The sequence below is a fragment of the Plecotus auritus genome (genome assembly GCF_963455305.1).
Source record: "Plecotus auritus genome assembly, chromosome: 6".
Lineage (NCBI taxonomy): Eukaryota > Metazoa > Chordata > Mammalia > Chiroptera > Vespertilionidae > Plecotus > Plecotus auritus.
In genome coordinates this window covers 126,237,364-126,265,262 of record NC_137773.1, presented here as the reverse complement: position 1 = coordinate 126,265,262, position 27,899 = coordinate 126,237,364, and the positions used below count along the sequence as shown (strand labels likewise).

The window sequence follows — 27,899 nt, the reverse complement described above, 5'->3', positions numbered from 1 at the left end:
GGTCCAGTTTTTCTTCTGCATGTGAATATCGAATTTTCCAGCACCATTTATTCAACAGGCTGTTCTTCCCCATCATGTATTCTTGATACCCTTGTCAAAGACCAGTTGACTATATATTTGTGGATGTATTTATGCACTTTCTAGTCTGTTCTGTTGGTCTATATTTCTGTTTTGATTCCAGTACCATATTGTTTTTATTTTCTTTATAATGAATTTTGAAATCAGGAAGGGTGATGCTTCCAGCTTTGTTTTTTTCTCTCAAGATTGTTTTTGGCTATCCATGGCCTATTGTGGTTTCAGATGAATTTTAGAATTATTTTTTCTATTTCTGTTTTTTAAAAAAATGCCATTGGGCCCGGCTAGTGTGGCTCAGTGGTTGAGCATCGATCTATGAACCAGGAGGTCACGGTTCCATTCCCGATCAGGGCACATGCCCCGGTTGCAGGCTTGACCCTGAGTAGGGGATGTGCAGGAGGCAGCCAATCAATGATTCTATCTCATCATTGATGTTTCTATCTCTCCCTTCCCCTTTGAAAAAAATAAAAATATTTTTTAAATGCCATTGGATTTTGATAGAGATTGCATTTAATCTGTGGAATTGAAATCACGATCTTGAAAAGACATTAGCCCTCCCAAATCACAGCATTATTCACATTAGCCAAATGTAGAAACAACCTAGATGTCCATCAACAGATAAATAAAATGTATATACATACAATGGATGATTGTAAGCCTAACCAATGGACACAGATAACAGGGGGGTGAGGACATGAGTGGGGGGATGGAGGGATAAGGGGGGAATAAGGACACATATGTAACACCTTAATCAATAAAGAAATTTTAAAAATACCAAATAAAAAAATAAAAATAAAAAAGAGGGTAAGCCTTTAGAATGAAGGAAATCCTGCAATATGTGACAACATGGATGAACCTTAAGGGCATAGACTAGGTGAAATAAGCCAGTCACAAAAGGACAAAGCCTGCATGAGTCCAATACACAGAATCTAAAAGAGTCAAACTCATAGATGCAGAGAGCGAAACGGTGGTTGCAGGGGCAGGCAAGAGGGGAGGTGGGGAGTTGCTACTCAAAGGGTGTAAAGCTTCAGTAACACGCGATGAGTAAGTCCTGGAGATCTGCTGTACAACCTGGTGCTCATAGCTAATGATAGTGAAATGTACACCTAACAATGTGTTAAGAGGGCAGGTCTCATGGTAAGTGTTCTTGCCCCAATGAAATTTAAATTTAAAAAATCAAGTGAATCATTCAAGTCATCCTACAAACATTTCCTGAGTCTTCCCTGGATCCAAGATAAGACACTGCCTGTTTATGGGAAGGAAAGACACAGATGCAGATAACACAATTTTATATTGATCTGTCAACACTATGCAAAACCAATTAGGTAGAAGTAAATCATTCCCTTGCTGTGTTAACTGACATCAAGCAGCCCCCCCCCCCCAAAAAAAAAAAGTTAGTTTTTCTACTAGGTACAAAAAGTTTTCCTTTTAAAGACTTTGGGCAAAGATTTATGGAGGTAGGCACTTTCAAAGTGAAGTGATGTTAATTTCTGATTAACTTTTCAAACATGAACAGGACATTTTTGTTTTGTCTTGTTGGATGTTCAATACAGCTGTTGACTTTGAACAAGATAAAAATTGCTGAATCTTCATTTTCCTTCTGTAAATAGACTCAAATTATGAATTCCTGCATAATGGCTTCTGGGGTGGTTACCTCTCCCAAATTTTGGACACTTCCCCAGCAGGTTAAAGGGGGTCACAAAGAGCTCTTCCTGCTCCCAATAAGATGGCCACCCTTATACTCTCCTCAACAACATCGATTGCATCAATATTATAAATTTCCTAAGAGATCCGTCTCAAGCAGTAGTTAACTATAATAAACGGGGGTTACCCCCACTCTGCCCCCTTTAAGGGGCCATAGGACATGTTCTGTCATAGTTCACATACTTCAGTCATGCCAAGAAGTTCAAGTCCTCATCACCTGACAATTACTCATTCCACCTGATACCCCATACCCTCCCAATGTGCCCTCAAGAACTCAGTCTCCCGTCAAACTCCCTGTAGTCTCCACCCCTTCTCTGAATGTTCTCCTGTCTTTCACATTTATGGGGCAATTCAGTCTCCCTCTCTTGAGGGCAGCAGATCCCTGCTTTCTCCTCCTCCTCCAAATCCCCAGCACTCCACAGGTCTCTTCCCTCTCCCTACCCTCTGCTGCTAGGCTTGTTTTCTATTTCACAGGAAAAGCAGAAGAAATACAAAAAAAAATTCTCTGGCCACTGTATTTAAAACCATTGATTACCATTTTAGAAATGAAAAACTGCTTCTTCAGAGAACTTCTTATGTCCTTCCCTGCTTCATTTGGCTCCATGATACTTGGAGCATGTGATATATGGGAATATATAGTCTGTCTCCTAACCCTAACATATCAGCTCCATGAGGGCAGGGATTCTGCCTTTTTCCTTCACCCCTGAAGCCTCCCTTCCTAAAACACTTCCTGGCACCAGTACAGGCCCCCTTATGCACGGTTTAGCTTTTTTTAAAAAATATAGTTTATTGATTTTTTATAGAGAGGAAGGGAGAGGGAGAGAGAGTTAGAAACATCAATGAGAGAGAAACATCTACAGCTGCCTCCTGCACACCCCCTACTGGGGATGTGCCTGCAACCAAGGTACATGCCCTTGACTGGAATCGAACCTGGGACCCTTGAGTCCGCAGGCCGATGCTCTATCCACTGAGCCAAACTGGTTAGGGCACGGTTTAGCTTCTTGTGGCTTCAGTTTCCATGGTCCAAAAATAGTAACTGGAAAATTCTGGAAATGAAAAATGCTAAGTTTTATATTGTGCACCATTCTGAGCCACATGAGGAAATCTCCCACCGTCTCTCCTGAATCATCCCTTTGTCCAGCATCTCCAGTTGTAGACCCTTCCTGCCCATTCATCACAGCAGCCCCCATGGCTATGAGATGCTTGGGTGTTTGTGTTCAAGTCACCTTTATTTTACTTCACCCAAAATTTGAGAGTAGTGATGCTGGCAATTCGGATATGTCAAAGAGAGCCTTAAAGTGATTTCTTTAAGTGAAAAGGTGAGTACAATATAATATAATATTTTGAGAGAGATGATATTTATATAACTTTTATTATAGTCTGTTACTATAATTATTTTATTTTGCTATTAGTTATTGTTGCTAATCTCTTATCCTATACAATAAAAGCCTAATATGCAAATCGACTGAACGGCAGAACAACCGGTCGCTATGATGTGCACTGACCACCAGGGGGCAGACGCTCAACGCAGGAGCTGCTCCCAGCCCAAAGGCCCCAGGCCAACCAAGGCGGGTGCCAGTGGGGCCGCCCCCCCCCCCCCCATCACCCAGCTGGTCGCTCCACAGATCGGCCCTGCTCCTCGGCCAGGCCTAGGGACCCTACTCATGCACGAATTTTGTGCATCGGGCCTCTAGTGTAAACATAATCATAGTAACGTGTATGTAAGAAAGAGCATGGTATGTATAGGGTTCAGTACTACATGTGGTTTTGGCATCCACTGGGGTCTTTAATGTATTCCCAACTGATAAGTGGTGATTACTGTAAATGCTCAGTAAATAACTGTTAGATGGACAAGAGAATAAAAAAGCAACTACTATTTCTACTAAACTTTTTGTATATGTCTTCTTATGCCCTGTATTCCTCCCTGTTTTTATAGATGAAAAATTGAGCTTCTAATGTCAGGCTCTCTGCCCCCCGCTTCCCTCCACAATACCATCCCCCATTGCCTACTCAAGGCCATCACTCCAGCAGTTGTTGCCAGTATCTCTCACATTATTAATTTCCTCCTCTCTACTGGATTATTACCACCAACATACAACATGCTATAGTATTTCTCATCATTCGGAAATAAAAATTTCCCTTGATTCTACATCTTCCTCAAGATACTGTCCAATTTCTCTGCTGTGCTTTTTAGGAAAACTCTTTGAAGTCACCTATGCTGGCTGTTCCTGTTTTCCTCACCTCTGATTCTCTTGAAGCTTCTTCAGTCAGACTTGATTCTCACTGCTCCACTGAACTACTCCACTTACCAAGGTCACTCAAGATCTCCATTTACTCATTCATTGAAATGTGCTATGCACCAGACTCATACCTGAGTTCTAGCAATTAACATATTGTGACCTTCAGTGATCAGCCATCTCAGTTCCCATCACCTCAGCAACTCAGCAGTGCTCGGCCAATCCTCTCTTGAAACACATCTTTTGGGAGACACTCTATTTTCCTGGTTTTCCTTTTTCCTTACTGTTCTTGCTCAGTCTTATTTTCTCAATTATCTTCCTCTTTCTAACTTCCAAATATTGGGGCACCTCCAGGCTCAGTCCTTGAACTTTTTCTCTTCTCTCTTATGTCCACACTTACTCCCTAGGTAATCTCATTTAATTCTAAACGCTAAATACTAAGTATTAGATGATAACTCCCAAACTGATGCTCTAGCCCCCATGTCTTTGCTGAGCTCTAAAAGTTATAATCAAGCTGCCTACTCTTCCTGTGTCTACCAGCTTCCCAACCTCAACGTGTCTACAGTGAAGCACTTGATTTTCCTCCTCAACCTCATCCTCTTCAAGAGTAGCTCCAGCCAAGAACCCTAGAAGCTTGGATTTCCCTCTTTCCTTTACACCCTATGCCCAGTTTGTCTACAAGTCTGCCAACATTGCCTTTAAGATACATGCAAATTGCCTTGTTTATCAGTGAAGGGTACTGTGTTTATAACCTGCTTTGAAATATGTAAATAAAATAGGAGTGATTGATGGATGAATAGAAGAATGGGTAGCTGAGTGATAAAGAAAGACAAGGTAAAATATTAACTATAAAACTTAGTGATGGATATATGGGTATTCATTCCATTTTCAGCTCTTTCAAATTTTCTATATGTTTGAAATTTTTCACAATAAAATATTGGAGAAATAAATTTCAGTGATTTCTCACCATCCCAACTGCCATCATCCTAGATCAAGCCTCCACCATCTCTCCTGAACTATTGCAGTCATCTCTAAATGGCCTGTTTCCAATCTTACTTCTTTATAGTCAATGTTTTTTTCACACAAAAGCCAGCATGATCTTCTAAACTACAAATAATATCATTTGTTTCTTTAATCAAAAACTTCCAAGAAAATTCCACATTAATCGAAATAAAATGCAGCCTCTAATAATTTTTAGAAGGACCTTGGTTGCATGCTATATTTCATCATCATCTTCCTAGTCTCTTCCTCACTCTGCCTTTCAGTTGCATTGGTTTCTTTGTAGTTCCTTAAATATGCTAAGCCTGTTTCTGCCTCAGGGCCTTTGTACTCACTGCTGTCTTTCTCTGCAATATCCTACCCCAGGATATATGCTTAGTTCCCTCCCTTACTCCATTCAGGTCTCTGAACAAATGTTGCCTTCACAGAGAGGCTCTTTCTAACCTTCCTATCCAAAAGAGGCACCACTGCCCCTTCTCCTCATCATTCTCTTTTCCTTTGCCCTACTTTATAATTATCTTTTCCACACCCCCTACTATCTGACATTATAACATTTATTTGTAGCTTTGGTTGTTGTCCATTTATTCACTAGACTGTAAGCTCCAGGAGTTTACATGCCATATGCAATGTTCTCTTCTCAGCACCCAGAACAGAGTAATCACTGAAGAACTATTTGTACAAGGGATGAACTGAGGTCTTAGAACAGTTCTAACTCCTCTGCAGTTGATATGTTTTTTAAGTATTTGAAAATTTTACAAATGCCAAAACATTTTAAGCTATTTTCTTGGAATACATTTTATTTATGGGTTTTCCCAGTGGTTTTAAGTTTTATTTATTAAGCACTTTATAGACACCAACTTACTGTTGTGAACAAGACAGACCCAATTCCTCTTTAATGAAGCTTATAGTTTTATGAGAGAGGCATTATTTTTTAATGATGACAAAGTATGATTAGTGTTATAAAAAGGCAGACTAACCAAAGAACATATATGCATGCATACATGGACACAGACAATAATGTGGTGAAGGACTGGTGGGGGAGGAGCTGAGTGAAGAGGGGAATAAAGGGGGATATGAGGGACATCTGTAATACTGCCAACAATTTAACTATTTCTTTGCTAGCTGTAGCCAGTCTTGCTCAGCAGATAGAGCATCGTCCTGCGGACTGTAGGGTCCCAGATTCTATTCCAGTCAAGGGCACATAGCTTGGTTGCAGGCTCCTCCCCAGCCCAGATCCTGGTCGGGGCTCCTACAGGAGGCAACCAATTGATATGTTTTTCACATCAGTATTTCTCTGTCTTTCCCTCTCTCTTCTACTCTCTCTAAAAAAATCAATGGAAAAATATCCTTGGGTGAGGATTTTAAAAATAATAAATAAATAAATAAACAAACAAACTGTTTTAATAAAATTTTTCCTAATATTAAAAAAATATTTCTTTGCCAAACAATAGCCCACACTAAAAGTTAATTGTTTTGAACCATTACTATTTCTATAAATATTTTCAAGGGAATCGTTTTAATATTGACCAACATGGACAAAATGAAAAGGGAGTTTGAAGTTTTCAGATTATAAATAGGCTCTGTCTACACTGAATAAAGTTAAGGAAGATTGGCAAGTTTTGATAGGCTGATTCAATACAGTTTTGTTATAGTGAGCATTATTTGGTTTTAGACTGTAAAGCATCTATTCAGGCACCTCTAATAGCAGCTCATTGCTGAATCAATCTCCCTCATTCTCCATCCCTATGAGTTTGCAGCCTAACTCCCTCCCACCTAAAATTCCTGGTCGACGTGTGACCTAGACCTAAGCCAATCAGTGCGTTATTTCTACCATGTCACAGCAATTGGTTAAGGGCTAGCACGTGAAGCAGTCAGAGCCATGAAGACTCCCTGCACTTAAGAAGGGAGCTTCAGATGGCTCTCGAACTGGTAGGCGGTAGGGACTCCGATTTCTGCCCGCCCCCCTCCATGCTACCAAATGGAAGGCAGGAAAGACTGAAGCTCATGAGTCCTATAGTGAACTGCTTTCATCATGCCCTGCTGCATCACGTGAAGCCAGAATTCAGCTATGCTGGAAGCACAGTCTTCTCAGCTATTGCAGCCAAAAACCTCACATGGGTCACGTTTTCTCTCAGCTGCAACCACAAGGATTCTAATATACTTTCAGAGTGACTAAGCCTTACAAAAGGAAGAACCAGCCCTAACCGGTTTGGCTCAGTGGATAGAGCGTCGGCCTGCGGACTGAAGGGTCCCAGGTTCGATTCCGGTCAAGGGCATGTACCTGGGTTGCGGGCACATCCCCAGTAGGGGGCGTGCAGGAGGCAGCTGATCGATGTCTCTCTCTCATCGATGTTTCTAACTCTCTATCCCTCTCTCTTCCTCTCTGTAAAAAAACAATAAAATATATTTAAAAAAACAAAACACCCACAACTGTTAAAAAAAAAAAAAAACACAAAAGGAAGAACCAGATTCAGATGTGTTAATTCTGTCTGCAAAACATGTACAGAAATGACATGACCTAATGCTTTCAACCATTGGATACATTTTTACCTGTTTGATGTGTTTCCCCACACACAGGAAACCTACGAAAATTGAAAATGTAGATGCTATTCAAAGGACAACATGGTCCTTTTCTCCAAAATGATTATACTTATAAACAATCCATTAAAACCAGAATTGGCACCCTAAATTATAAAGCAAAATTCACATATTCTGGTTTCTAACTCAATAGACTCATTGTTTTTTTCCCTTTAATGCTTGTTTTACACCTGAGTAATAAAATAGGAGTATATAATTAAAATCCTCAGATTCATAATTATAAACTCTAATGCAGTATAATTGTTGAGTCATTTGATGATTCCACCACTAATTATGCCTCTTAGAAATTCCAAATATCACTTTCCCATAAAATGTGATCATTGTCAGCCTTCACTCAATATACTGGATTGAATAGAAAATATTGTTTATGTCCATATATAGTCTGTGGCCTACATTCATTCATTGCACTTATTTTATCAAAGGGGGGGGGGGGGGAATGAAGCCATAGAAATAGTTTTCTATTTGTCATTAAATGGTTTATCTTTTTATCTTTCACAAGGGCTACCATAAATCTTTCATAAATTATTCTTTATTAGACTTTTAAAAAATCTTTCCAAGAATGCTGGTTTAGGTGATTATTTTCTTAGCCCATGATATAATTCCCAAAAGAAAAGAAAAGTTTACTAATAAAATGACAATATATATCTAAGATCCATATGCTAAGATTTGTCATTAACTTTGGGAAACCTTGAATGAGATAGTTTACCTTGAAATGGAGATATTAAATCTTATTTCATGAAAATATGCTGATTCCATCCCAATTGCATTCTTCCTAACCTCCACTTCCCTCGCACACCTCTCCACTGTTTCCTCGTGCTGCTTGTCCTCAAAGCCTGGGTTTATTTTCACACGGTCCTAATTAACTGTTTTGATAGACACAATAAGGCATAACATGCTATTTGAAAGAGAACTTATATGTTTATTTCACCATTAAGAAAGGGAAAGACAAAATTCATGTTGCGTAAGATGACTCTCTGCCCCACTCATTGTTCATGACAGTCAGCAGCATCTACATGGCCTCAAGAAGTAGGATTCTTAAAGCAGAATGGAATTGAGATAATGTGTTTAGATTTCCAAAACTAACTTCTAATGTAGTAAACAATAGGGAAAGACACATGCTACCCCTTCACTGCCAATACTCCCACCACCACTGAGCCAGAAGGCTGAAAAGATCACACTGGCAGCAGTGGGTGAGGGTTGTAATATGGGTGGGGTCTGACGTGGAGAGTAGGAGTAGAGCTGAGACCCAGGGGAGCATCATGACTGCTGTGAGGAGGCGTAAGGTCAACCTCCAGTCACTCGGGGAATCTCATTACTGCAGTGTGAGAGGAGGTGGGTTTTCTCACTGCAGCTATTTTTTTTTAATATTTTTATTGATTTCAGAGAGGAAGGGAGAGGAGGAGAGAGATAGAAACATCAATGATGAGAGGGAATCATTGATTGGCTGTCTCCTGCAGGTGGGACCGAGCCCACAACCCAGGCATGTGCCCTTGACCAGAATCGAACCTGGGACCCTTCGGTCTGCAGACTGACGCTCTATCCACCGAGCCAAACTATTTTTTAACCACCCCATTGCTGACTGGCCTGTTTGAGAAATTCTCTAGCTGACCACTCTCCACTTTTTGTTTGAAATTAATATAGCGACTCCAGCTTTTCTTGGATTGGTATTATCAAGGTATATCTTTATCCATCCATTTACTTTGACACTTTTTAAGTTTTTATATTTAAAGTAGGTTTCTTGCAGATAAGATATAGCTGGGCCTTTTTCTAATTCAGTCTGACAGTCTTTGTCTTTGAATTGGTGCATTAAACCATTTCCATTTGTTTTAGCTGAATTAATACCTACCATGTTTGTAACTTTTCTATTCTTTGAGTTTTTCTCCTTCTTTGTTTTAACTGATAATTTTATATGATTCCATTTTAGCATACCACTTTTACTTATTTTTTTAGTTTTTGTTAGTTATTGCCTCAGAGTTTCCAGTATACATTTTTCCAATATACATTTTAATTAATCTAAGTGTAGCTTTATACATAATATAGGTATCTTATAACAGAGTATTTCTAATTCCTCTCTCCTGTCACTTGTGATATTGCTATCATTCATTTCATTTATCAATATTCTATAATCTTCTAACATACTGTTACTATTAAAGTTATCTTTTATATAAATTAAAAATAAAAATTTTATTTGACCTTCATTTATTTTTTCTCTCATGCTCTTTCTTTCTTTATGCAGATTTGAGTTTCTGACCTATATGATTTTTTTGCTGATGAACTTCGTTTAACATTTCTTCAGATCAGGTATGCTAGTAATAAATGTCTTCAGTTTTTGCTTGTCTGAGAAAGTCTTTATTTCTCTTTTGCTTTTGAAGGATAATTTCAATGGATACAGATTTCTTGGTTGAATTTTTTTTCTTTCAACACTTTCAATATTTCATTCCATATCTTCTTGCTTGCATGGCTTCTATTGACAGGTCTGCTTAATTTCTTATCCCCATTCCTCTATAAGTAAGGTGTTTGGTTTTTTCCCCTATGACTTCTCTCAAGATTTGGGGGGATGGAGGAGTTCTGAATCTTGAATATGATTTTTCTAGGGCTGTGTGTGTGTGTGTGTGTGTGTGTCCCAAGTGAGATAAGGCTCAAGAAAACTCCTTTTCCCTGAAGAGTAGGCCATTGTTATGGAAAAGGTTTTGGGGTTTATTTCACAATGAATCTTTTCTCCTCTCTCTTTCTGAGACACGAGATGATTCTTCCTGTATCCTCATTATAAGAACCTAATGCAGTTCTTGGTGGTACAAACCTATGAAAAGTTGTAAGTCCCCCTGAGACTGTGCACTCAGAAGTTTCTCACTCTCATACTAGTCCATACTCAGCCTCTAGCAATTTATCAAAATGACCATGTAAGTCTTCATACAAGTTATGGATCTGACAGTTTCTGCTTCAAGGAAGCAAAACTTCCTGTGACTCTCTGGATTCAACTGTCTCTCCAGACTTTGGAGTCCTGGTTTGCTGTGATATGTCCAAAAAAAATAATTTTTAGTTCATTCACAATGAGAGGTGCCACTTTTTCCTATATCTCAGAACACCCCCTTAACTAGAGTGTCAGGAATCCTAAAATATGTGCAGCAGCAATGGTGGTACAGCATGAAGAGTCTTAGTCCTGGAACTTAGGTGGGATTTTGATATGGATGAAATCCAGTCTTATTACATAAATTACTATAGACCATATCCTCACCTGAAATTTCATCTTTCATCATTATAACAACCTCAGAGATAGGTCACATTATATCAATCTTCCAATGGGATCTAATATAATCTTTCTACTCTGTGGAATGCCAGTTAGTCATTATGTAAAATGCTAACAGGAGTTAAATTTTATTTAAAAGTGCCCTGGAAAAAGTAATTTTTAAAATATGATTAAATAAACATCTCTCTATTAGAGAACTCCTCGGGGCATTTAACATGTGCATTTTTAATTTAGAGGAGATGTGGAGACATTATTTCCCGAAATCATTTGATCACAGGATCTTTTTTTTTTTTTTAAATATATATTTTATTGATTTTTTTACAGAGAGGAAGGGAGAGGGATAGAGAGTTAGAAACATCGATGAGAGAGAAACATTGATCAGCTGCCTCCTGCACACCCCCTACTGGGGATGTGCCCGCAACCAAGGTACATGCCCTTGACCGGAATCGAACCTGGGACCTTTCAGTCCGCAGGCCGACGCTCTATCCACTGAGCCAAACCGGTTAGGGCAAGATCACAGGATCTTTTATTTTTCTCATGGAGCTTGTGTTTTGTGGAAGCAATTTGAGAATTGTTGGTATGATGGGAAACATATAGGGTTTAGAGCAAAATGGATTTGAATTACAACTCCACTACTTATTCTTTTGGCAAATTACTTGAGCTCTATTAGCCTAAATATTCCTCATCTATAAATTAAAGACATAATACTCTAGCTCATTGATCCATTCATTAATATCAGAGTAGATAATAGCATCTACTTCAGGAATTAAATGGGGATTCAATTATATAAAGTATATTCCTGTTACATGATAAACAGTTAACAGTTATTAATTGCATTATTAGTGTCAGACATCAGGCTCCAAACAGTGGTGAGCTCTTGCCCAGATGAGAACAAGTTTTTCTCTGAATCAATATGAAGACTCCAGCAAATGAAGATGATTGCCCCATCATGAGTGGTTAAACAACACATCAGGCCTGATCTACTGTGTCAGAACAATGTGTATAGGAGTATGTCTAAGTGTAAGCTTCCACAGCCCATGCCAACTCTAACATGTCATTCCACGTTTGGTAAAATTCACAAAGAACACTGCATTAGCCTTCCAAATATGGCCTTGGAAACTTCTCTTCTGAGAAAAGTATAGAGCCAGGCCAGAGCACTTACTCTGTATGAACAGGCATTTGGTAGTCCTTCATTTGAAACAAATTACTTGCATTAATTGGCCAGTAAGTCACTGTAATTGCATGTTAGAGGCATAGTTAAACCCTTCTGGACCATGCTGTGCTTTCTACCCTAGAATGTCAACATGGTGGTGAGCTGCCATGGAGAACACCAAGGAAGCAATATGATACCTGATTCTCTTATGGCTGGAGTTGCTCAGCGCTAGATTCAGTACTGTAATCTTGAACGTGGTGATTTGGAGCAATATGCATGATTAGGAGCCTTAATTGCATGTTGTAAAGGAAGCTGTGACCTTTCCAGTCCCATTGTGGATGTGGTATTGTTCTACTAGGAGGAGGAGGAGACACATGGGTGGGGAGGGTTGACAACAGCAGTGGGTTTTTGTGTGTAATTACTTGAGGGTATGCAGTGCTTTTAAAAATCATGTGGACAATGCCCCAAATATTAGTGGCCATCCATTTATTTAAAAAAAAAAAATTGTAAAAGTCAAGTTGCCTTGAATTGTAACCCAGTAGCACTACCAGTAAATTGTAAATGTTGAAAGAATAGATCAACATGTACAATTCTCTAATTTTTAGCCAATTTGGGAAAGTGATACAATATTAAAAATTAAAAACATGATATTCTTGTATACCAGTCCATTAGCTAAAAATGTTACCGCTTAATAATGCCAAAACCATTCCATAGAGCATCAAAAATTATGACAGTGATATAAATTTTGTCATTTGTAAGATATTTTACAGTTTAAAAATGACTTTCAAGTTCATTATACGTAATAGGAGAGAAAGAAATAGGAGAAAAGACAAAGCAGATAGCCTTTCCCCAACTTTACAGTTGAAACAGAAGGACAGAAATGTTAAATGACTTGCAGCAGAGGAGTTAGGATTTAAAGCCAAGCTTCTTGCCACAGAGTCCATCACTTCCTCCCTCCCATGGTATCGTAACTGGATGACACCCATCCTGAAAATAAACTGCATTCCTGGGGCATCATAAAGCCCCAGGATGAGGCCCAGCTGTGAAATGCAAATTAATTCTGCCAGAAAGCTGCATTGTTTCTCAACAGTGTGTGGGTAGCCAAGGTCCCCAAGAACAAGATGAAATGGCTGGGCCTCTTCTGTCAATACCTAAGGACAAGCTGGGCTTGCCTGCACAGGTGGAATGTACTAGAAGGGAAGCAATTACCCAGACAGCCCACCCCTCAATCATTTTCACCTGCAATGTCCTGATGTTTGAGGCAAAAGGTATGTTTGGAACCTGAATTGTGGTATAATGCACTGATTATCCCTGTGGTCTTATATGTGAATGCAGTCATACGGAAAACCACCAGGCACTGATATTCTCTGCCCCAAACCATAAATTACCTCCAAAACAGCATCCTCTGGATCCGCGGCTGCTGCTCTGTAAATGACTGTGCCTGGGGCAGTGTCTTCCAGGATATAAATCTCAGTAACTGCCAGAAAATGGGTGATAGATGTTATAAGCCCCAAAGCCCCTCATCCACTCCTAGATTTTAGATAAAACTGAAGGCACTGTGCTTGCTCAGCACAGACGTTTTCACAGGGTGATTCCCATTAACCATAATAATCATAGCCGTATAATAAAAATAGACACAATTTGTCAAGTATCTGTCGTGTGTCAGGTAGAGAGCAAAGAGATTTACAATTTAAACAGTAACAATATTGAACGTTTTCTGATTGCTGAGCAATTGACATCATTGGTGCATTATTGTTTCCATTTTACTGAGTTTAAAAAGATTGAGTGACTCACTCAAAGTCACCCAAGTAATCTATATATATATAAGGCTAATATGCAAATTGTCCCCTCAGGAGTTCGACCAAGGAGTTTGATTGCTCAATATGATGTACACTGACCACCAGGGGGGTGGCAAGGAACAAAGAAAGGCCCCAAAGCCAGTAGCTAGAAGGAAGGCCCCGGCAAGCCCTGATGGCCGGCCAGGCCTACGGACCCTATCTGTGCATGAATTTCGTGCACCAGGCCTCTATATATTAATATTATCTAACGATTTTATTAATGCCTGTCTTTTCCTCAAGTTTTCCCTCTTTTCATTCGTTTTTAAAACTGTGGCGACCACAAACCTGCCCATTTACTGGTCAAACCATTCTCCCAGGGTCAGGAACACTGGGGCACCAGGGCCCTCAGTGCCTGAGGGGATAACCCATCCCGGCAGAAGCTGCCACACCATTCTACCAGGCAGCATGATTTGTGGATAGCAAAGGAGTCCATAGCCTGTTTGGACCACAGCCAACCTGGCATGAGGCTCACTGTTTTAGAAGGCAAAAGAACACAATTTCCCCTTGAATCTGTCCTTGAGGAGTTTCTCATCTACTAGGGAAAGAAATGGAAGAAGACTAACATTTATTCAGCACCTAATGCATGCCCAGCACTATGGTTGGCACGGTAACACATTGTCTCTGGGGAGCTTCGTGGAGTAGGGATTAATACCTGTGTAACCAATGAGGAACTGAGGCTCAGGCAGGATTTGTAGCTCTCTCCAGTTTTTGGCCACCCCAACACCTAAACCTTAAATGATTGTTTTCAATAGAGAACATGAATTGTCCACATGCAGGAGTTAAATACTTGACTACATAGAAAGTCAGAGATGAGAAAGACAGAGACAAGAGTGAGAGAAAGATTAACATGAGGTGAAAATCAAATGGAGAGAGAGCAAGAAGCTTCTAACTTAATGGCACAGACACACTGTTAATTAAATAATCAAACCCATAAAAGAGTAACTAGAGTACATAATAATCAAACAGAAAAATAAAGGTTTTTTAAAATATATTTTTATTGATTTCAGAGAGGAAGAGAGAGAGAGAAAGAGAGATAGAAACATCAATGATGAGAGAGAATCATTGATTGGCCGCCTCCTGAATGCCCCCTACTGCAGATCGAGCCCACAACCCGGGCATGTGCCCTTGACTGGAATCGAAGCTGGAACCCTTCAGTCTGCAGGCCAATTCTATCCATTGAGCCAAACCAGTAAGGGCAGAAAAATAAAGTTTTTAACACTGAGCAAGTTACTTTCCTTTTCTAAGTCTGTGGCCTCATCTATACAATACAAATATGAATAGCATCCACCTCCAGAGCTATGAGAATTTCATGAACTAACCCACCTGAGGCCCTCACTCTCAGGACAGCACCTGCTACACAGTTAGCATCCGATAGGTGTCAGCCCTTTAGCATTCATTTTGTTAGCATTATTCTCCTTATCTCTCCTATAGCCATAACCCTATGAGAGCACAAAGGACCCAGGACACAGAAGCCACATTATGGACCCAGTGGACCCTTCTTTCCTCAAGAGGAGAGCTCTGTACCTTGGTCTCTCTGAGCAAGAGCTCCACTGAAGATGGGTGGCTCGTTCACATCCGCAATCTGGATTAAAATGGTCTGGGATGCTGTTGACCCCTGGCTGTCTTTGGCATAGATTATCAAGGAGTAGAGAGGCACTGTCTCGAAGTCCAGCTTGGGTACTCCAGTGGTGAGTAACTACATTAGATAAAGGAATACAGAGTAATGGAGCGAATGAGTGGCTTCATGAGGGTGTAGACAGAGTATTCTACATCTATAATCCCCAATACGAATCAGCATTTGTTAAAAATAGATAAAAACCTTGTTTTTAAAATGTGGAAGCAGCATAATCTGATTTATTGAAAACCTCCATGAACAGAGAATTCCCACATTTCCATGTTACCCTTTCTAATGACAGATTACTGAGTCCCTCTCCCAACTCTAAATTATCAGAGATTATCTTAAGCATTTAATAAACATGTCATTCTCTCCTTTTTAATTGCAAAAAGGATATTATTGGATGCATTTTACAGATGCAGAAACTGAGGGTGAACAGGTTAAGCAGCTTGTCCAACTTTTCACAGAGAAATGCAACAGCTCTGGAGAAACCAAGATGGCGGCATAGGCAAACACCTGAACTTGCTGCCTCGCACAACTACTTCAAAACTACAACTAAAAGACAAAACAGACATCATCCAGAACCACAGGAAGACTGGCTGAGTGGAAATTCTACAACTAGAAAGAAAGAAAAAAGCACACTGAGACTCAGAGGAGGTGCGGAAGTAAAGGCAGAGGTACGGAGCGTGCACACGGAGAGGGCTGGCAACTGAGTATGCAGCTGTCTTTTTCAAGCAGGAGGGAGACAGAAGCTCCCTACTGCTCTGAACTCCAGTTCCGGGCAAGACTCTGGGGACCCAGATTCATACGGGGAGAAACTGGACTGTCTGGCATCGGGCAGAACTTGAGGGCGGCTTTCTCTCAGAGGTGCTTGCAGCGATTACCAAGGGACACTGAGACCCAGGGGCCTCTTAGGGCAGGGATGACAGGAAGCCATTGCTGTTTGCTGCGCCATGAGACCCCACCCCACCCAAGCTCTGCGCAGAGGCCTTTGCATATGAATGGCCTGGTCCTTTGAAATCTAAAATTATCTAACAAACTGCAGCTGAGTCAGAGAGACCCAGAACATCCAAAAGAAGGCCCAAGGCCCCATAGCAGCCTGCATTGCTTCACAGCTGGGCCTCATCTGGGCACCTCCAAAACCCAAAAAAGAAGAAGAATCTGCAGATCTCTCTGTAGCTCCTGCTGTGTGGCCTCAGGCAGAGGCTAAATTAGCACCTCCTTGGAGATCCAAAAGCCAGTGTAACCAGTGGTCAGAATGGGACCATCCAGATTACAACTCCTCAGATCCATAAGGGACACACTCAGGGGGCAGACTCGGTGAGCACTAAAGCCCCACTGAAGCAAGTCTTGCCTCATAAGGGTGTCTCCAGCACAGAAGTTCTCCCATCATAGACACAGCTGATCCTCATAGCCAGTTGGCCTGGAGGTCAATTCCTCCCAGTGATACCAACAACAATCAAGGCTTAACTACAACAAGACTGTGCACACAGCCCACAAAGTGGTGCACCAAGAGTGTCCACCTCAGGTAACTGGGGAGGCTGAGCCACTGGGCCCTATAGGACACCTAGCACACAAAGCCACTCTATCAACTCAGGGAAGCAGCCAAAATACAGAGACAAAGAAACAGGTCACAAATGAAAGAAATGGAGGAAAGCAAACTACAGGATATAGAGTTCAAAACCATGGTTATAAGGTTTTTCAAGAATTTTCTAGAAAAAGATGATAAATTTAGTGAGAACCTCAAGGATATGAAAAAGGACCAACTAGAAATTAAACATACACTGACTGAAATAAAGAATAATATACAGAGATCCAACAGCAGACTAGAGGATCGCAAGAATCAAGTCAAAGATTTGAAATACAAAGAAGCAAAAAACACCCAACCGGAAAAGCAAAAAGAAAAAAGAATCCAAAAATATGAAGATAGTGTAAGGAGCCTCAGGGACAACTTCAAGCGTACCAACATCCAAATTATGGGGGTGCCAGAAGAAGAGAGAGAGCAAGATACTGAAAACCTATTTGAAGAAATAATGACAGAAAACTTCCCCCACCTGGTGAAAGAAATAGACTTACAAGTCCAGGAAGCACAGAAAATCCCAAACAAAAGGGATCCAAAGAGGACCCCACCAAGACACATCATAATTAAAATGCCAAGAGCAAAAGACTAAGAGAGAATATTAAAAGCAGCAAGAGAAAAACAGTTAGTTACCTACAAGGGAGCACCCATACGATTGTCAGCTGATTTCTCAACAGAAACTGTGCAAGCAAGACAGGAGTGGCAAGAAATATTCAAAGGGATGAATAGCAAGAACCTACAACCAAGATTACTCTACCCAGCAAAGCTATCATTCAGGAAATTGAAGGTCAGATAAAGAGCTTCACAGATAAGAAAAAGCTAATGGAGTTCATCGCCGCCAAACCAGTATTATACAAAATGCTGAAAGGCATTCTTTTTTAAGAGGAAGAAGAAGAAAAAGGCAATGATAAAAATTATGAACAACAAATACATATCTATCAACAAGTGAATCTAAAAATCAAGTGAATAAAAAATCTGATGAACAGAATAAACTGGTGAATATAATAGGATCAGGGCCATAGAAAGGGAGTGGACTGACAATTCTCAGGGGGAAAGGAGTGTGGGGAGGGCGGGAAGAGACTGGACAAAAATCATACACCTATGGATGAGGACAGTGGGAGGGGTAAGGGCATGGGGTGGGGTGGGAACTGTGTGGAGGGGAGCTATGGGGGGAAAAAAGAGGAAAAACTGTAATAATCTGAACAATAAAGATTTATTTAAAAAAAAAAAAAAGAAGAAGAAAAGAAATGCAACAGCTCTGACTCCACCTGACTTCAAGCTCATGCTCTTAATCATAAGCCTAAACTGCCTTGCACCTGAAATGGATGAAAAGGGAGCCAGGCATTGCTCTCAGTTCTTCACCTCATTTAAACATGAAAAAAAAGTTGTGAGGGAGATACTATTATTACTACCACTTCACAGATTATAGATTATATAATACAGCTGGGAAAGTCACACTGCAGGAAGAGGAAGGCCTGGCCCTGACTCCTGCGGGTTGGCCCCAGGACCTTTGCACTGACCAGCACTATGACTGGTAGTAACACCTGAGTGCCACCCTCCCACGGCCATGAGAAGTCAGTCATACATGCATATTGGACAGCTCTCCTCCCCTGGACACTTAACACAGAATGGACACTTTATCTCCTTGATTCAAAGAGCAAAGGCTATTCTCATCCTCATGATACCACCAGTCAGAACACGGAGGCTCAGAAGTTAGAAGCCCGAGTCATACAGCCCCTACATGACAGAACTGACATTGAAAGCCAGATCTCCCAGACTCTAAAGTCTCTTTTATTTTCATCACACCCTGATGCTTTGATGCATTCATTTAATACTATAGCCTGATTTGAAGATACATGGGATTTCGAGCTGTGATATAGGACTTTCTTGACCCAGGAGCCTAGGGCAGGCCCTCCTGCTGGGGTTCCCTTTGCCCTGGGAGGCCCGGGGGCAGGGGGCAGCGCCTGTCCTCCTTGCTCCCTGGCACTTTATACAATACCAGGAATTTTTAAAAAAGCAAATACTTTTTCTTTACACTTGCAGTGGAAGAAGGCAGGAAGGTGGTTGAAGTCACCCCCATCCGGGAAAAGTGCTCGCATGCAGGGTACCTTGAATTCCTCTTTCATCCCGCCAGTGCCAGCCATTTGTGCTACTCAGTGACAGGTAGCAATTTGGTGATTACGTAACCGGAGCATGCCTTGACTCATCTCCATGAGATTTTGATTTATCTATGTAATCAGCTCACTGTAAGCTCTGCTGCTATTTCTCCAGGAGATTAGCTTGGTTCTGACCTTTTTTTTTTTTTAAAGCCTGCCCAGTAGCCCCTCCTAAGCTCAGTTTTTTGCAAACTGAATAAGCCTAGATCCTGCAAGGAAAGAAGTTCAAGAAAGGATAAAAATATGCTAAACCTCAAATAGAACAGAGTATGCCCTTTACACTGGAATGCTGTGGAGACAAATATCCGCTCATTGAGTTCTGCCTTTATCTGCAGATTTTTCCATGATAGAAAACTTTCATAATTGAACTGTTTCTAAAGCTCTCTAGAGCTGGTCTATGATACAGTTATTACAATGTGACTTTCTTATAGCTTTATTATCTGTAGTTTGACAATAGTGCTGAATATTGAGGTATGTATTAGGTAACTGCTGCTCAGTGTTCATTCCTTATTATGGGCCAAGCACTGAAGTGGCACTTGGCATACATTGTCTGACAGGACCTACTGAGCAAGCCCTGAGTGAAGTCTTATTATTATTAATCTCTTTGTACAGAAAAATAAAAACAAAAAACACCGAAGCGCAGCAAAGTCAAGTAACTTACCCAAGGTCACCTTGCTACTAGTGGAGGAGTTATGGTTTAATGCTAGGCTTGTCAGCCCCTGAAACCTGTGCTGAGAACAGCTAGGATTTACTACCTTACAGGAAAAACAAAGCTAAACTAAAGGAAAATCAATAAGCTTAACTATTGAACACTCTTTGCTGACATTTTGCTGTTTAGACTCATTTTAAAATCTGATAAATGCATGAACAGCATTTTGTACGTCACTGAAGTTGGAAGCAAATTTAAAATCTGACAATCCCAAGGTTTGGCAAGGGCACTCAGAAACCTCTTACTAGACAGCTTCTGCCCCTCTATAGTTGCTCCTCACAGCAGCCAAAGTGGGCCCCATAAAATGTAAACAAATCATCTCTTTTTTTCCACAAAACTCCCCAATGGTTTCCTAGATGTGGTGGCAGATTGCATGTCCCCAAACCTTTAGCCTTTCCTATAACATGTCCTTTGCCATATGATTTTGCAATTCCCCCACTAAAAGCATTATGTATATCTCCATTCCATGGCATGGACACGTGACCAGAACAGAGAGGTTATGTCATTTGCCCAAAGCAATAAATACAAACCAGGATCTGAACCCAGATGGTTTGACTCCAGAGTCCCTGGCTCTTAACCACTTTCATACTGCATCTCAGGATTCACTACGATTGGTCATTTAGGCATCTGTCCACCCTACCATTTCAGAATCTCTTAAAATCAGGAGCCAGTTCTGATTCCCCTACGTAAGACTCCTCACTCCTAGGGACTTTATTATTAAGAGCACGGCAAGCAGCATGAGCTTCACGCTCATCTGGTCCTCTGGCTCCCAGGTCCCATGAGAGAATGCAGAGGGTCCCGGGTGGATGCTGTGCCTGCAGCAGGCTCACATCATATTTGAGGAACCCTGAGCTTAGGAAACCTAAATCTCCTCAATGAGCAGTAAGCCTGCCTGAACTTTACCTCAGGAGAAATTAGCTTTATTATACCAGATGGTAAACAGAATTTCCTAACGAGGCTTACAGCCCTGCGGGCTCTGCCTACCCACTCCTTCACAGCCTAATCTCTCACCACACTTCCACATCAGCTCCGGCCACTTTGGCCTCCGCTTGGTCTCATCACCTCACTACACTCCTTGCCACAGGGCCTTTGCACATGCTCGACTTGGAGTTTTCTCTCTCTCTCTCTCTCTCTCTCTCTCTCTCTCTCTCTCTCTCTCTCTCTCCATGTATTTAATTCCTATTCATTCTGAAGATTGCTTATCATGTAGCTCTTCCTCAGGGAAGCCTGATAGGTCCAATGTCCCCCTCAGGTGCATTCTCAGACCTGCGGGCCTGTCTTTCGCTGCTCTTATTACACTCACACTTTTTACTTGTGTGAGTGTTCACTTTATTAGTAGAGCTCCCTGTGAACCAGTAAACACCATGAGGGTGAGGACAGAGTTCCACCAACAGAGCCCCAGGGCCTCGCCCTGTCCAAGGAAGTCCTCAATAGATCTCTGTAACATAAATGCATCTTGATATCCTTAAGAATTTTTAGGAATCTGGAACATACTCGGGTCCCAATGAGTGGGTGCTAAACAATATGAGTAGAAGGTAAGAAGGGCAAGGATGGCAGTTTCATTTTAGAAACCTGTGATGATACTGTTTGCCTCGATACTTACTTCCCATTGATGTGTGGATCGACGAGACAGCACAAATGGATGGACTACAGGGTCGGCATTAATGATAACAGGATCTCCAATCAGAGAAGCAGAAGGTGCGACAGACACAGTGATTATGGCAACCCGTGTATGTTCAGAGACATTCTCCAGAACAGGGCTGCCATTTTCGATGACAAAATCTGGAAAAGCTAGAACATCTTCAAGGTAAAACAAAATATTACTTTTATAGGGGTTTTTGCAATGCTTCCCAACCCCTTTCATATTTTAAAACCACAAAGAAAAAGTACAATAAATACTTACAGTTCCTTTTTTATTACAAGTCATAAAATCAGCTGAGGAGGCTTCGTCGGATCAATAAGAACTGTGAAGGATCTGAGGCCTTACCCTAATCTCCAGCTAACAGGTTAGGCTGCTCAGCTTCACAGATGCTGGCAGGATACACAGACTCCATGGTCAGAGACTGTGAGGGTTAATTCTATGTGTCCATATGACTAGACCACAAGGTGCCCAGACATGTGGCCATTCTTGTGGACATGCCTATGAGCGTGATCCTAAATGAGATTAAGTTTGAATCAGGGCCCTTGAATTCGGGCAGAATGCTATGGGCTGAATTGGGCCTCCCCAAAGTTCATATATTGAAACTCTAACCTCCATTGTGACTGTAGCTGGAAACAGGGTCTTTAGGAGGTACAGTAATTAAGGTTAGCTGAGGTTATAGGGGTGGGGCCCATAACTGATAGGACTGTGGCCTTATGAGAAGAAGCATATCTCTCTGTTATACTTGATAAATGATTTCTACTAAAATGTATATTTCTGCCGAAACCGGTTTGGCTCAGTGGATAGAGCGTCGGCCTGCGGACTGGGGGGTCCCAGGTTCGATTCCAGTCAAGGGCATGTACCTTGGTTGCAGGCACATCCCCAGTGGGAGGTGTGCAGGAGGCAGCTGATCGATGTTTCTCTCTCATCGATGTTTCTAACTCTCTATCCCTCTCCCTTCTTCTCTGTAAAAAATCAATAAAATATATTTTTTTAAAAATGTGTATTTCCTTTAGTTTGGAAAAAAAATTACATAGAATTTCCTGCCCCCCCCCAAAAAAAAAATAAATAAAAGAGGCATTCACAGTAGGAGTATATACACATGCTCTTCCACATGATGAATAAGGGCCTCGTGCTTGCTTCTTCTCTCTCACCCCAGACACTCCCAGCCTAATAGGAGGTGTGATGCATCCAAGAGGAGGGAGGACACCACACTGTCAGCGCCCCGCCCACCTCCCTTCATTTATCATTCCAGGCCACACAGCTTCCACCGGCTGACACCGCCACCTTTCTACCTGATGGTGTCCTCTAACCCTGAAGTGCTGGAGAATTAACGCGTCTTTCTTCTTTCTTTTTCTTTTTTTCTCCATCCAAAGATCCTCTGGACTTTGAGTTACTTCATGAATCTCTTTTAAAGATGGTTGCAAGCCTCTCTCCAGTTATAAGTATTTTCATCATCCTCTTTCCTGAATCAACAAATTCTCTTCTGCTTCTAAACATGTGCTTACGGTCACAAAGCATCCTTTCTGTTTAGGATATGATCTGAAAATTTCTGAGCCATAAAATTTGTAAGTGGAAAGTTTTAATTTCTGCTCATTGATTTCCCTCTGGAATCGCACTTCAAAGTCTTATTCAGGATTTTTTCTCCATCGCTCAAATGTGCATTCTGTTGGGGGTATACATGTGTATGTTGAGGTGTGGGGTTGTGGTTATTTAGTAAAGTATGATGTTTGGGGGTTGTAATAGAATAATGGCTCCACCCCAAAGTTGTCCACTTCCTAATCCCCAGAACCTCTGAGGATGTTACGTTACTTGGCAAAAGGGACCTTGCAAATGTGATGATCTTGAGATGGGAGATTATCCTGAATGATCCGGATGACCCCAATGTAACCACAGGGTCCTTAAAAGTGGATGAGGAAGCAGAAAAGAGAGTCAGAAGGAGATGTGAAGAGTGATCAGGAAGATGCAAACTGTCTGGTTTTTAACATGAAGGAAGGTGTGACTAACTGAGGAATCTGGTTTTTAACATGAAGGAAGGTGTGACTAACTGAGGAATCTGGTTTTTAACATGAAGGAAGGTGTGACTAACTGAGGAATGTGTGTGGCCACGGGATGCTGGAAAAGGCAAGGCAATGGGCGTGGCCCTAGAGACTCCAGGAGGAAACACAGATATGCCAGGACTTTGATTTTAGCCAGTGAGACTATGTCAGACTTCTAACTGCAGAACTGAAGTTCATACATTTATGTTGACTTAAGTCACCACCAACTTTCTGGTAATTTGTTACAGCAGCAAAAGAAAACTAATACAGGCTCATTTAGATTATATAAATAAGCATCTTTTACATGATTGAGCTACCCACAATGTGCTAAAACTGAAGTCAAGTAACATCACTCTTTTTCTCAAAATCCTTTAGCAGCTTTTCATCTCACACAGAGTGAAAGCCAAGTTCATATGCTGGCCACCAGGCCCCACGTGACTGATGAAGCCCTCCTTCCTTTATTTGGCCTCATATTTTACACTCTTGCCCTCACTTTCTCTGCTCCAGACACACACACGCATTTCTGTTCCTTAAACACATCCAGCAGGTCTTGCCTCAGGACCTTTGCCTTATATTCTCCCTGTCCAAAATCCATCTCTCCTGGATACCCACTTCTCATTTACACACTTCCTTTAGAACTCTGTTATATGTACTGTCCCTGTATCAGAGAGTCTTCCCAGGCCGCCCTTATATAAAATAACATCTCCTGCTCTTGCAGGTGAACATTATAAAATGTCATATACTATTTGCTTATTTTTATTTTATTTACTTATATGTGTATTTTCTGCCTCCTTCCTCCCCCCTCAAATACAAGCTTCCTAAAATTGAGGACTTCCATGTGTGAGGTCCCTGCTATATCACAGGACCAAAAACAGTGTCTGGCCATAGTAGGCACTTAATAAATATTTATTTAATGAAAGTGAAAAAATAAATGAATGAAATTATTCATTTTTGCTAACTGAAGTACATCAATTACATACTATTGACCTATCCCTCAAGACCTTCTTATTTTGTGACACTATCTGTACTTGAAAAGTTGCAACTTCCTGCCATTTCACTGGTTCAGATTTTCTATTCGGTTTTATAGGTTGAGTCATGTCAAGAGTGACTTCTGCATCTGAGGATACCTTGTCGCCACTGCATTAAAAAATAAATTGGCCCGGCTGGCGTGGCTCAGTGGTTGAGTGTTGGCCTATGAACCACGAGGTCATGGTTCGATTCCTGGTCAGGGCACATACCCAGGTTGCTGGCTTGATCCCCAGTGTGAGGCATGCAGGAAGCAGCCAATCAATGATTCTCTCTCATCATTGTTGTTTCTATCTCTCTCTCCCTCACCTTTCTTCTTTGAAATCAATAAAAAAATATTTTTAACAAGAGAATAAATTGATTTGGGATTTTCCTCAATTATTTTTATGTGCTGAAATTTTGGGAATACTTAGTTTTCCACTGAAAACAGCTCAATACCTGAATGTATAATAATCTATAGGAAAGAGAACAATAATTTTCTGAGCATATTAACTCATCCACTAAACTTATCTAAATAAGTAAAGTTGACATTTTATTATGCATCTACTGTCAGAATAGTTCCATAGTAAACTCCCTACTTTCTGAAATTAAATCAATAAGCCAAAAATAAAAAGAATCAAGCCTGGCCAGTGTGGTTCAGTGGTCAATTCTTGGTTGAGGCACATGCCCAGGTTGCAGGCTTGATCCCCAATGTGGGGCATACAAGAGGCAGCTGATCAAAGGTTCTCTTTCATCACTGATGTTTCTATCTCTGTCTTTCCCTCTCCCTTACTCTCTGAAGCCAATAAAATATAATTAAAAATAAATAAATAAAAAGGATCACAATGATAGTAGGCCTATAGAAGAATGGAGATCCAGAGGCTACACCTTTATACCCAAGGACAAAAGGAGATTTGAAAAAAACACAAAAAAACTAGTTGTACTCTTTTAACGGAGATAGTAAAATAATGCCCAGTAACTGTGTACAGGACATCAGGGATTAGTGGGGTCTGTGGTGAAACCAAAAGCTTGCTCCTACCTAATGGAGGCAGCTGCTACTTGCCCACATGGGAATATGATCTGAGTTATTTTTTGTGAGGATCCTAAAATGGAGATGTTTTGGTTAAATATTCTGCTATTCAAAACATCTGGTATACCCAATGCATTGAGAGTCTCTAGTCTCTAGTTTGTGACCTCAGGTTTAACATAAAAATCTTCACCCCTGAAAAAAGCAAATTAGAACAAATTAAGTTGAAATATAATATTCCTTAGATTTCATTATATCCTTATTTTACTAAATGTCCCACCCACTGAGGTGATGGGATCAATTCACCTGATGTTTTTATTTCAAAGAGATGGATGCACACACAAAACTGGAGCAGTGGATTCAAGTAGGGTATTCCATACCTTAAGGAAATTCTGCTTAAAGGTTATCTAGGACTATAGAACAACCCTGTCCAATATGTAATTTAAAATTTTCTAGTAACCACATTTTAAAAGTTTTTTTTAAGTGAATTTAGTTTTAATATTATATTTTACTTAACCCAATGCATTCAAAATATTATCATTTCAACATGTGATCAACATCCTATATAATAAAAGCCTAATATGCTAAGTGTCCGGTCGTCTGGTCATCTGTTCAACCAATCATATGCTAAGGCTGCTCAACCGCTTGCTATGACAGGCATTGACCACCAGGGGGCAGGAAGTCAACAAGTCGACCAGTTTCTATAACGTGCACTGACCACTAGGGGGCAGATGCTCTGACTGGTAGCTTAGCTTGCTGCTGAGGTCTGACCGATCGGGACTGAGCAAGAAGGGCCAGACACACCCTGGAGCCTTCCCGAGGTCCCTCCCTGGCTGGCCAACCTCCTGTGTCCCTCCCCAGCCCCGATCGTGCACCAGTGGGGTCCCTTGGCCTGGCCTGCGTCCTCTCACAATTTGGGACCCCTTGGGGGGTGTCAGAGAGCCAGTTTCGGCCTGATCGTGCAGGCCAGGCCGAGGGACCCCACTGGTGCACGAATTTGTGCACTGGTCTCTAGTTTTTAATAAGTTTATGTTAATAAGGTAGTTTAGATTATTTTATTCATACAAAATTTTCTAAATCCAGTGTGTGTTTTACACTTATAATATATCTCAATACCGACTGGTCACATTCATGTAGTGAATAATAATAATTGGATGGTGGTTACCATACTCAGCAGCACAGCTGTAGAAGTTCAGTGTTGTTTTTGCAAATATTACCATTTATTTTTATCAGAAATATGTAATCTAATCATGCCTAACTAAGAATTTGGAAGTTAGAGAGCTTTTTCAGTTTTCAGATAACCATCATTTATTCTTAGAATATTAAACATATTTTACTTGACTTTTTATTGGCAATAGTGACATTTCAGCTTTTACCCAATTCTAGATGTGACTGGTTCTAAATAAAACGGCTAAATTCATTAACTGAGTTATTTTATGAAATCAATCCATGCAACAGTAAGGAAAAAAAGCACTTAAACCAATGTCTTGATGTTATGCATTCAAAATTTAGGTAATTAATTTTAAATTCTTGGGTCTGATTTTTTACTTTAATGTAATATATACTCATTTTTTAAAAATCTAACAATAAAGTAAAAGTTTTAAAATCTTCTACTCATTTCTCCTCACCTCTGCTGCTCTACTATATTCCACTCCCAATCACTAAAAACTACACTGTTAAGTATTTTGTATATATTCTTCTAAAACGTTCTGTGTACATGTAAATATAGATAGATCTTTCTTAAGGGAACTTCTTAGGTTCAGAATTTTAGGAAATCCTGTCTCCACTCTCAGTGCACCCTGGATTACCTTTTACCTGCACATGGGAAGGCACAGATCTGCCTTCTCCTTTTAATGACTCCAATGTCCATAGTATGTCTGGACCATTTATTTAATCCTGTATTGATGAACATGTAGGTTGCTCCAGTTTTTGCCATTACAAATGAGCCTACATATATCCTTCTGTCCATAGTCTAGGTTCCCAGAGGTGGGATGCTGGCTCTGAGACCTGGTAGATATTTCCAAAATGCCCTTCAAAGAACTTGCACCAGCCTACCCCCTAGTCACGTGCCTCTGAGAGGACATTTTGACTGAAATGTAGACTTTCCAACGTGGCACAGCCCAGGGCCCTTGACAACTTCCAGGACCAACACTGAGAAGTTACTAAAGAAGGTAAATGCAAACCAAAGGACTGTTTCAAAGCCGCATGATAAGAGTCCAAAGTTAAAGATACCAACCTGGGGCAGCAGCCAACACCACAAGCAAATGAAAAAAAGGCAT

General features: G+C 40.8%; 1 protein-coding gene across 1 annotated transcript in view; it reads right to left on the bottom strand.

Moving 5' to 3' along the window:
• LOC308251822 (cadherin-related family member 3-like) overlaps window positions 1-27,899 on the bottom strand; it is a gene marked incomplete at both ends in the record, with an annotated part of 83,701 nt that extends 55,802 nt beyond the window's left edge. Inside the window, 4 exons of the mRNA XM_080675498.1 lie at window positions 13,402-13,490; window positions 15,376-15,547; window positions 21,514-21,710; window positions 27,857-27,899. Of these exons, the coding sequence (XP_080531624.1) occupies window positions 13,402-13,490; window positions 15,376-15,547; window positions 21,514-21,710; window positions 27,857-27,899 (501 nt within the window). The remainder of the gene's footprint in view (window positions 1-13,401; window positions 13,491-15,375; window positions 15,548-21,513; window positions 21,711-27,856) is intronic.